Genomic DNA, 12,103 nt, shown 5'->3' on the forward strand with positions numbered 1-12,103 from the left:
AACAGACAAACTATACCTCCCAACAAAATAATGGATCGTTTTTGTATTATTTTCGAATGTTAACACACAACATCCCACAATAGTTAAAACAATTTTCCAAACCTTAGATACAGTATAAAAACCTCTGCTTCTGCAATGTTATCAATTCAAAAGCAATATATCTCAGTTGATAATAAACAAACTATCGAATAATTGACACACAGATGATTTATGTTGGGTAAATTGGACCAACCACAGCTGATTCCAGTCTATCTAGACTCAGTGGCAGGGGTTATTTCTCTCTATTACATTGACACTTACACAGTAAAAAGAGGAGGTGATGTTTTTGGAAGCAGAAACAGAAAAAGACAAATACTGTAATGTCTGGACGAGGAAGAGTAAGAGTAAGGGGCCCAGGAAGAAGAGCAGGCCCAGTGAGAGATGCAGTAAGAGGTGCAGGAGCACTGAGAGGAGCAGGTGCAGAGATTAGAAACAGTAATATTGTATAATATTGTATATAATAATTTTTTTTTTGTTCACCCCCTTTTTACCTGGGCTTTTTGCTGTTGTTTTTTGTTCAGAATGCTCTTGTGTTTCATGGATATTTTGTTCACTGCAATGCTGTAAAACTTTTTCTGTTCTATCATAGTCTACTGTAAACAGTATTTATAATGCACCTCCTGTAGGCCTAGTGAACAGTAAAAAAAAAAAAGAAAAGATTTTCTTTTTACTGGAATGCATTTGAACCTGTAAAACTGAAACATACTGTAAAAGTCTATGCAGTTTTTGCAATGTCAACAGTAGCCAGTATTTTGAAACCTAGTGTACTCTGATTGACTGCATGTATCTTGTGAAGTGTAAACAAGCTTCATTCTTTGACAAAATAACTTCATTTTGAGTCAGGTCTCCAGTGTGTTGGTAAAGTTAGTGATTGCAGGGAAATGACGAGTTAGTGTATATGTAACAAAATGTGGTGTAACAACATGGGATGTGCTTTTGAGAGGAAAATGGTCCATTTGGCCAATTGTGTTTTGTAGGTAAGAGTCTGTGTTTAGAGTTTTGAAAATGAATGGACAAACGCTTGTTAGCGATTGAAAAAAACTGTAACATCTGATTGTGTAACATGTTTTGTTGGGCTTGGAAAAGTTTCTTTGAGACTTGTAAATATTGTAGGTTTATTTGGTTAATTTAGTCGAATAGGCCTACGTCATACACTTAGACAAAATCAATTAATTTTTATTTTGTTATAATAATGAACTAATACATGGCATTATGCTATGGTGCCTACGTGCCTAACTATGCGTCCCATTTTAGCCTAGTTAAATAGATACCGCCTATTATGTCACTTAAGGCTGGGAACATTGACTGTACAAAATATATGGGAGTGAAAGACACAGAAAAGCGTCAGGCTACAGTGCAAGACACGCCTCCAGCATACTGTAAAGACCGCCTAAACCACACCATCGTCTTTTCTCTACATTGCTCTATCGTAGCAAACGGCGCAGGTTATGAAAGATAACGTTATTCCTGATTGGCTGTTGCTCCAGCAACTCACCGTCTCACTATCATCACTCCATACAGCTCTCCAATCCACTTGCTGTCTTTGTTCCGTGACGCATATCTCCTCCCACCTCGTCCAATCACTTGCGTGGAAGTTATTCCTCTTTAATCTCCCTGCTTCTGTTGTACTCAGGTAGAGGAAACTGTTGTGGTGAAAAGACTACTGGTAAGTAGGCTACATCTTCCTTAGGACATTATTTTTACGGTGAATATGGATTTGGATAATGAGGTCGCTGTCGTGTAGCCATACGCGTGTATTTTCTGTGCGGAATTCAGGTTTTTGCAGAATTAAGGTTTTCTTAAAGCGAAAGAATAAGGCAATGTAGATATTAGGCCAGTGCAACAACAGATGTAGGCCTACACCCATCTTACTTGAGTTAGCTTAATTATAATAATGCAATGCATGTGTGTATTTTAACCAACGCAGGATGACGTTATGAATCCAAATTGCCAATTATATATGATCTCAATAGTCTACTACTGGATTCAGGGTTTGTTCACTACATGAATGAGTGATTAGGCCCAAGCTAGTTGATTGGGAACTTCTAGTACAGTGTAGCCTCTCCTGGCTTTATTAGTGGATACAGTTGCAAACTTCCGGAAGTTTTCAAAGTTGGAACCATGGGAATAAACGGGAATTAATTGGAATAAACTGGCATTTGTAATATGGCAAGTTAGTAGTCTAGAACAGAGAACATAAATGTAGTGGAAAACTCCATCTTGCAGCACAATATTATTTAACAAACCTGATTTAATGCAAATTCAGTTTAATTTCTACCCTGCAAGAGAATCACACACACAGCAATCAGCATATCTAGACATAAAGGAAACCTATGGTGCGTTCATAAGCATGGGGAAAAACATTTTCACGCCATTGTGAACGTCATCTCATGTCGGAATTACTAGTGGGAAATTTGGGAAAGTTTGCAAACAGAGCCATTAGTGGTCTTGTCGTCGCTTTTGTCCTCATTGAAGTTGGTGTTTGTAATTTTGCATAAACTGTAATGGGATGGTTAATAGGCTAACCATATGGTTATTGTCTGATTTAGCTTGACAACTTTATAATCTATGAGGTTTGTGGTAATATGTTGTGTTTATATATTTTTACCTTTTGTTTTATTTTAACTTTAGTCAGAATGGAATTCCCACTAGAATTCTAGCTAGTTTTGTATGCTTTTCTAAGCTAAGCAAAAATGTGAAGAAACAAATCTTACTTATTATGAAACAAATTATTTATGTTTGTATATGAAACCCCAAATTCCCAGTTAATTCCCGTAATCTCCCATTAATTCTCATAGTTTCCTTTAATTTCATGAAGGTTTCCCACTTGGAATATTTCCAAAATTCCCCATCTTAAGTTCCCATGGAAAGTTCCCTGTTAGTGGATGACAAATACTTTTAGATCACCAGTGTCGAAGTAGCCTAGCCCTATCTTATATTATTTGATCTCAGAATACTGAGCTCGTTTGGCCAGTTCTTTGGTTTGCATGTGCACCTGAAAGGTTAGTGTGTTTTGAGTGAACATTAACTCAGCCTCTGTCCTCTAGGTTCATGTTCCTCAGTCATGGAAGTGAATGGAAGTGTGACAGTCCTCTCCTCTGCACTCCTGGCAGTGGACTATATGGATTCAGTTCTACCAGAGAACCCCCTCCAACAGCCACTGCAGCAAGCATGGAACCACATGCTGCAGAGCTACACCAAATTCCAGATTGCTACCTGGGGCTCACTGATTGTGCATGAATTCATCTATTTCCTTTTCTGTCTACCTGGCTTTCTCTTCCAGTTCCTCCCTTTCGTGCAGAAGTACAAAATCCAGTCGGTAAGCACTAAGCAGCACTGCATACACAGGACCAATCAGTTGTCTCCTGTATATGTCTCAAAACCAAATTCTTTGTATATGTGAAATGACTTGTCCAATAGCTGGTCCTGATTCAGATTCTGAACACCATAAAGTAGGCTAGAGTATTCAGTGTTTCAGCAAATTCTGCTGTTTGTCAATTGGGTAACACTTTACATTACAGATCGGTAATAAGTGGCTAATGTTATGGCAATATACATGCAATTTCATGGTAATAATATTTTTAAACCACATATTACAAATAATTAATGTGTAATTTCTAGACAATAACTGTACAATTACCATACAAAAACAATGCAAATAACTTTGGTAAAATAAAATGGTAGTAACTGCTGTAAATATGTACTTACCGAAGCAATGCATATTTAGGATTTACTTATTGTGACATAATATTTCTGTAATTATACCAACATTATGGTACTATGAAGGACTAAATTACATAGTTACTTTTAAGTGTTATGGCACAATTAAAAGTATTTGTATTAGTTAGTTTGATGGTAAAATGTGACCTGTTATCTGTTATTATGATGAAATAAATAAGGTAATTTCACAATAATGGTATCAGGGCTGTAAAATACTGTTTTGTCTTTTAGAAAGGATTTAAACAACTCCCCACCGTATAGAAAACCTTCTGAAAAGACAAAACAGTATTTTACACGTTAATTATTTGTAATATGTGGTTTAAAAAAAGAATATTCCCTCCATATGAATGGTTGCCATGCAACATCGAGACGCAGCCACTCTAACTTTTGTGCTATTTGTGGTAGCGCATTACTATAGAATGAAATGCGGTCAAGGTGTGTGTTTATGCTGGGTTTACAACGGCATCGAACGCGATTCAGCGTATCATAATCAAGGGCCGAAACTATCCGTTTTTAGAACAGAAACCAGAAACCACTGCTTACTGCTGATAAAAGGTTTATATATATATATGTGTGTGTGTGTGTGTGTTTATGTGTGTGTTTTTTTAGGATAAGCCCGAGACATGGGAGAAACAGTGGAGGTGTTTCAAAATGCTGCTCTTCAATCACTTTTGCATCCAGCTGCCTCTGATCTGTGGAACTTATTACTTCACTGAGTTCTTCAACATCCCTTATGACTGGGACTCAATGCCTCGCTGGTGAGAGCGCACGTGTGCATACACACACACACACACATACACACACACACACACACACACACACACACACACAAAGTGCCTTTAATTCCTTTCACACAAAACTTTTCTAGAACAAAGATGTTAGATTTGCTGAATACCTACCCATATTGCTAGGCTTTTTGTTGATCATTCCGGATCACTCATTTAGTGCTGAGATGTTGTTTGTTTAAACTTCACAACTTCACTTTGTATCGCGGAGTGATTTATTATTAGCTGTGCAAAGTCTGAGTTGAAATGGGATATTTCAACTCATGGAACGTCTCTCTGCCAATCAGAAACAAATAAATAGTTCCATCGAACCCAATTGTTGTATAAATACAGAACATTAAGCCACATATTGGAATATTGGACATAATGCTGTATTCCACTTTCTCTCAATGTATTTATAATTCAAATGTGTTTAACAAATCAGTTCATGTAAGACGTACTATATTTTCTCTTAGATTATTGGATAATTAAAAGAAAACTGAGCCAGGCGAAACAATTTGACAGCCATGGGCTGAACAATACATGGGAACTTGTTGCCTGTAGCACATCAAAGTAATAGAAATTGGAAGAAAGCTTTCATAGTGTTACCATAACCATACACTATGTTGATATAGTGAACAGAACATTATGTGGAGGACAGTAGTATTCTGGTGCTCTCCCTTTCTGTCTCTGCTGAATGAGAGTCAGGTCCAAATGCTAATAACTGGTCCGCTGAATGTGGCTCATTGTATATTACAGCCATTATCAAAAGCAAGTTCCATAGAGAGTAGCTGTGCGCACCAGAGACACTACTGTGTGAACACACACTGCAGTATGGGACGCATATGTGACACAGAGTGCGCAAACTCATTTACAGAAACCTAAATAGTAACAACGGCGGCGCCAACTTCATATCTGGCGTACAAGCATTTTCAATGTGTATCGTCAGATGGCGAAACTTAGAGGCAATGCAACGCCAAACAACATTAGCCTATTGTTCACAAGACTAGAGGCTCTATTTTGGCCATCAGAAACGGGTGGTCAGAGGCGTAAAGTTTATAGATATAAGAGGCATGGTCAGTCCACATTGACCAATTCAATGGCGCGATTATGTGGTCATATGTTGGACGCTTGCCAGAAAAATCAGCTTTACTAAAACCTGTTTGTTAGCAGAATGTAGCCTACATGCATTTCTCCTTTTCTATTATTTGAACGCATGGTTAAGGTGAAATTATCTTCAAATTCGTCTCCTAGTCAGCAACAAAATAGTTCTACACAGTTAATTACTTTCACTATTGACTGACAAGGGGTTACCATTGAAAAATAGTCTGTAAAAAGCAAAAGTTAATGTTCGAATGGATATTTATCCTACAAAGGAGTTGCTGCTTACATCTTGTTCGAATGGATATTTATCCTGTGACAGTGTGTCTTCAGCTGTGCTTTACATGTGCCTTCCGCTATAGACCAGGTTTTTCTTGGTCAGTGGCGTATGATTTTTAGAGGGTGTAAGATAGTGATATTTGGATTATGTGCCAGACTACACCTTCTGCCACATACCTGGGCGCAAGGCTTAATAAAAGTTACTGTTATGGTTTCGGTTATGCTATTTCAAAGTGAAGCGCATGGTGCAAATCCACCACTGACTGGGTGTGAGATAAGAATAAGCTTTGCATTGCACTTTGCGCCACGTTTCTGATTGCCAAATTAGATGTCTCTATGTCTTTAGTTGCACAGCATATTGTGAAATCTGGGTTATTGAAAATGATAACCCTTTGAGGTACAGGCCTAGGTTTCTAAACAAATGTGTATGCAACATGTGCAAACACTGCACAATACAGCATAATGACAACTGCCTTATAAGAGGATATCAAGAATAAGAAGGGAATGTGAAGGCTATTAAGAGACAGCGTCAAAATCTGTGATGAATGGGGTCGGCTTCACACATTGCCCATGCCTTGACTCTTATGGGTTTAAGTAGGCTACTTACCACAGGGAATTTCTTGTCAACAGGTTATTCCATTGAGAAGTGGCAGTAGCCTATGAGACAGGATCATCCAAGTATTCATGCAAACATCATCCATCTTAGACTGACTAATAAGAGCCATTTCCCTTAGTGTGATTGACTGCATACTTTAACTTTCCCCGAGTAAGCATTAGGCTTTGACTTTTGGCCAAAAATCGTATTCGAAGTTCGTTTGGTTATTAATATCAAACTTCGAATGTATTCGAATATTTGTTAATAATATTTTGACCATTATTTTTATGCTATTGGAAAAACACGCAGCATTCATTAAGCTGAATTTCCTTTTCCTGCTCTCCCTCCGTCTCTCTGTCACTCATGCGTCTGTGTGTCTCTCTCTCTCACAAACATACACACACACACACACACACACACGTACACAGCCCCTTCACTCCGTGCAGACCGCGTCTGTCTGCATGAAAACAAGATCCCTGGAAGCTTGATTGCACCGACATAACGCTGTTCAGGTGGAGGCATACAACTTTACCAAACAGTATAGCCTAAGTAGCCTAAACTCATTCTCCATGGCCCGTTTTCTCTCGTCCTCCCTCGTGCGCGCTCAATGGACACCCGTCCCTCGACATGCATCCTAAACAATCACAATCGTGAAAGCAATGACGCATAGAAGACAAGCTAAATTATCCGGTTAGCATGATTAGCATGCTGCACAGATTAAAACTCTTGCATGCATTCAAGTTGATTGACCATCTCAATACCAATGTCTTCCAACTCCAAGACTTAAAAGGGCCTGTCCAAATGAGGAAGTTACTATTAGCTTACCTTGAAACTTACACACACGTGGGGAAACTGAATAGGCTAGTCAAACCACTCGCTAACATCACCTACAGGAGCCCAGATGAGTAAGCCTAATAGCCTTGCTAATGAGCTCATGATTCACGACTTTACCAGATGTGAGAAAGCCGCTGAATCTGAAAACCACGTTTGCATGCAAACACATGTACAAAAAAATAATGCTCATAACTGGTTCGAATATTAAGAGCTGCCTAAAATTCGTTCGAATATCATATATTTTTAAAAAATTCGAATTATATTCGAATAACGAAGTTCGGAGTCAAAGCCCTAGTAAGCATTCACATTATTGTTGTCACACCTGTGTGCAAATTGTTGGGATATGATCCAGTAATCGCAATGTTGTGGCAATGTGGCCTAGATCAAATTTGTTTATTCTACTTTGGGTATGCGACTTGATTGATTTGATGACTTTATTACGAATTTATGAGTTATTTTTTGATGGTCCAAATGCCCATCAAACCCCGTTATGCAAACCCTGTCACCTACTTGGAGACTGACCACTGAATCCTCTATGGTCTCCGACCCTAATAGCCACTACCACGCTCCGCCACTCCTACTGTTTTTTTTCTTTTGTACATTTTGCAGATTTTAATTATTACATTTTGGAGCATGTTCAAATACGGATGGATCCACAACTTATTTTTCATTCTTATTAATATTGCAGGATTTTGACTTTGCGGAGGTCTGCACACCAAAGTGGCCTTCTAGTATTAAGACTAGCATATTAAGATGTAATTTAGGGAGGAGAGAGGGTGGAATGTAGTGCTTGTGTATGTGCACTTAATTTTATGGTAGTGGGATGATGGGAAGAAAAGCTATGTGGAATGATGTCTGCTTGCAAGTGACCTTGTTAGATTTAAACTGCTCATTGCTTCTCTGAACAAAGAGGCCTGACATGTAAGTGATGTGTGAGCCGTTGTCACTCCTGAAGCTAATAACACTTGTGTCCTTTTCAACTCAGGCCGCTGTTGCTGGCCCAGTGTTTTGGCTGTGCTGTGATTGAAGACACCTGGCATTACTTCCTCCATCGAGCTTTGCATCATCGCAGAATCTACAAATACATCCATAAGGTCCACCATGAGTTTACTGTGAGTAACACACACACACACACACACACACACACACACATACACATGCATATAGTGAGAAAGAGAGAGAGGGAAAGAGACAAAAACTTGACCACAAGAGACATACTGTAGAGGGAGATATAAATGAGGAGGGAACTGGCAGTGGTAAACTAACGACAATTAGGGCTGTTTGATTTTGCCTGAAAATAAAATCTCGATTTTCTTTTCTCAAAATCCGATTTTCGATTACGATTACGATTATTTTGTGAAATGACAAAAGGCAAGAATTTATTTAAAATATGCTGTTTTTTAATGAACATTTTGCAAATAATTTCCCCATTGGGATTTAAGTGCAAATCTTGCTCTTATTATACAATATTAATTATTAATAATTCATTTTGAATGATTGATATTAAGAAACTTTTTTGAACTTTTGCCACAAAATTCAACACTTGCAAACATAAGTACCGTGATTACCCTAGTTAAAGTGAAAAATCGATTTTACGATGTCATGTTTTCAGAATCTCGATTACGATTTAAAATAAAAATCTCGATTACGATTAAAAATCGACTAATTGCACAGCCCTAACGACAATTAACAACACTGATCCATGACAAACTGCATTTTGACTTCAACAAAAAATGTCAACAGTATTTCTTGAGGAAGCTATACTCCTTTGGAGTGAGCAGGAAGATTCTCAACATTTTTTGCACCTCCTTTATTGAGAGTGACACCTAAAAAGAAACATCTCCAGAGCATTGTGTGCACATGTTCTAAAATCATTGGCCACCCTCTTCAGTCTCTGACATCACTGCATGACAAGGCAACATCACATGACAAGGCAACGCTAAGAAAAGCTAACTGCAGCTTAGAAGACTCTACCCATGTCCAGAGCATCTGTGCTGCCCCCCCCCCAACACACACACACACACCTGTCTGTCCTTTTCTCCCTGTCCAATGTCTTATATGTTGTGTAATATCTGTTGTGTTATACCATTACTGAATAGCAGACAGCAAAACATTGTCCAATCTGCAGTTCTTTCGAGACATGAATTTGACCTGTGACTATTCTTGATGCAGTAGCACTGACCACAGCAAAGCTTTTCATGTTATCATCCTGGTCATAGTTATATAGATGATTGTTTAAGCAATATAGCACAAGTGAGAATGATGTCTGTACCAGATACCACCATGGCTGTGATTCGGCCATAAGCATGAGACAGGTGTGGAGGTACTGTAGGTGTGTCGAAGCATTTTTTAACTCTGTCTCTCTCTCTCTCTACTTGTGTGTGTGTGTTCAGTCTCCGTTTGGGATGCAGGCTGAATATGCTCACCCTCTGGAGACTCTGATCCTGGGCTCTGGATTCTTCATTGGCATCATGGTCTTCTGCAACCATGTAATTCTACTTTGGGCCTGGGTCACCTTCAGACTCCTGGAGACCATTGATGTGCACAGGTAAATGCAGCTGTCTTTTTCTCTTCCTCTCTCTGCCTTATGAGTGATATTGCCTATCTACTAGTGATGCGTGGGCCGGCCAATGACGGGCTTTCGACCCGTGGGTCGGGCGGGTGTGGTTGAGATATCCATGTAATATTACGGGTTGCAGGTGGATCGGGTCTAATTTGCTAGATAGCAACGTTGTACGCCAACATATTCATGTGCGTGTACGGTAGGCTACAGTGAGGTTTCTCCCCTCTGTTCCTATCTCCTTCTTCATCTGAAATGCACACCAGAGTTGATTGGATACAAAAATAGCCCATTTGAGAGGACAAAGCCTATCCACACAATAAAATGAAATAGTTATTTCTAAATATCCAGATGATCGTCTAAATGAGCTTCTATTTCATAAAACAGCTGATGTGAGGGAACAAATACCATTTAGATCCTGATCACGATCTGGTCACGTCCGTGCTGCTTAGCGTTGCGTAAGTTATTTCCACACGTTACCATACTCCACAGGCGTTAACTCTATTCTGTAGGCTTATTAAGTGTGTTGTTTGATTAGTCTAAAGTATAGCCTAGCCTTATCATCTCGGTCTTCTTATTAGTTTGGGAAGTGGTAGTCGGTAGCCAACTTCTTATTCAGAACCGGTTACACCATCAAAACGTATCTGATGGTCAGCAAGAATGTATATGTCATCATGCTTGTGCAGGTTCACTGCAGAGAGCTGAGCTATGATGCGAATGCATGTGTTGGAGTGCGCACGCACGGCTGTGTGTGTGTGTGTGTGTGCGTCTGTGATAGGGTGGTTAAGGCTATTTTGTCGGGACAGGCGGGGCGGATTGGATCTCCAACATGGGTTGGGCGGATGTGGCTCTTAAGTACCCTGACCCACACATCACTGTCATCTACACTAGATGGATATTTCAGTGCCACTAGGCTGAAAAATGCATGTTGCCATCTTATGGTGATTTTGGTAGTACAGTTTTGGTCATTGGCACTTGGGTAGGTAGGTTACAAATAGGTTACAAATCTATACCACAAATATGTTCATTTTTATTCTGGTTATTGTATTTACTCACGACAAGTTGTATTATCAGATTTTCCACCTCTCTGTACGTAGCCTACAGTATGTGGATACATGATGTGTGTGTGTGTGTGGGTGTGTGTGTGTGTGTGTGTGTTCTGTGCTGTTTCTAACAATGTCGTTCCTTTGCAGTGGTTATGACATTCCTCTGAACCCTCTGCACCTGATTCCCTTCTATGCTGGGGCTCGTTTCCATGACTTCCATCACATGAACTTTGTGGGAAACTATGGGTCCACCTTCACCTGGTGGGACAAGCTGTTCAGCACAGATTCCCAGTTCATCAAACATCAGCAGAAACAGAAACAGCAGTGAGAACGGGGAAGTGGATGTGAGGGGGAAGATGACACTGAGAATGACACCGTAAATGAATGAATGAATGAATGAGTGAGTGAGTGAGTGAGTGAGTGAGTGAGTGAGTGAGTGAGTGGGTGAGTGAGTGAGTGAGTGAGTGAGTGAGTGAGTGAGCGACTTGTGAGTGAGCGTGTGAATGAACAATGTATGAGTATATAAACAGAGAAGGTTCACAAATGCACATTTTTTTTATTGTTGTGAGGCCCAACTGATCTATGGATTTGTGTGATCCTAACATATCTAACACACACACATACACAGACTCTTCAGACCTCATAATAAACAAACAGAAATGCTTACTGCTGTGAGGACACAGAAGTTTGCAGTGGTGTGATTTCTGAGCACTTTACAAATATCCAGATTTATTGTATTCATATTTCCCCCCTTGATTAAATTGAACAAAGGGGTGGTTTAGATTGAGGTTTTTGCATATTGCCTTTTATTTTGTATTTGACTTCAGTTACGCCTCAAGGGAATGGTAGCCTCTACAACCCGTTTGAAACCTCTGTAACCTACCCCAAACCGTGACTTTGTGATTGTGGACCGGCCACATTCTTACTTAAATGTTCAGTTTGACATTTTTTTGTTTTTGCCTTTGAATGAAAATAAAAGCTTGGTACCTGTTTAATGAATCTTCTTTGTTTGTGTCCTATTTAATATTATATATCATTTGAATTTTCACACATTATTAGTACAGGACACGGAAATAGTCTTGCTAAGTCACTTTTACCACACCGAACGCTAAACAAATGAACAGTATTGAACGCCCACGCAACCATATTTGTATGGTACTGCCGC

The 12,103-nt window shown here is 39.3% G+C and overlaps 1 protein-coding gene across 1 annotated transcript; it reads left to right on the forward strand.

Moving 5' to 3' along the window:
• The first annotated feature begins 1,610 nt into the window (after nt 1-1,610).
• Nucleotides 1,611-11,933, forward strand: msmo1 (methylsterol monooxygenase 1). The gene is made up of 6 exons (XM_062516922.1): nt 1,611-1,705; nt 3,087-3,358; nt 4,369-4,517; nt 8,318-8,444; nt 9,726-9,880; nt 11,086-11,933. The coding sequence occupies exons 2-6, from the start codon at nt 3,104-3,106 to the stop codon at nt 11,264-11,266; spliced, it is 867 nt and encodes a 288-aa protein (XP_062372906.1). The 5' UTR covers nt 1,611-1,705; nt 3,087-3,103; the 3' UTR covers nt 11,267-11,933.
• Nucleotides 11,934-12,103: the final 170 nt, after the last annotated feature.

The sequence above is a fragment of the Sardina pilchardus genome, chromosome 2 (assembly GCF_963854185.1).
Source record: "Sardina pilchardus chromosome 2, fSarPil1.1, whole genome shotgun sequence".
NCBI lineage: Eukaryota > Metazoa > Chordata > Actinopteri > Clupeiformes > Clupeidae > Sardina > Sardina pilchardus.

What these genes read in the sequence shown, in the direction of transcription:
- msmo1 (XM_062516922.1), top strand. Translation starts at nt 3,104, where the DNA reads ATGGAAGTGAATGGAAGTGTGACAGTCCTCTCCTCTGCACTCCTGGCA. An exon ending in AGGTCCACCATGAGTTTACT is followed by an intron (nt 8,445 to 9,725) that starts GTGAGTAACACA and finishes GTGTGTGTTCAG; the next exon opens with TCTCCGTTTGGGATGCAGGC. An exon ending in GAGACCATTGATGTGCACAG is followed by an intron (nt 9,881 to 11,085) that starts GTAAATGCAGCT and finishes GTTCCTTTGCAG; the next exon opens with TGGTTATGACATTCCTCTGA.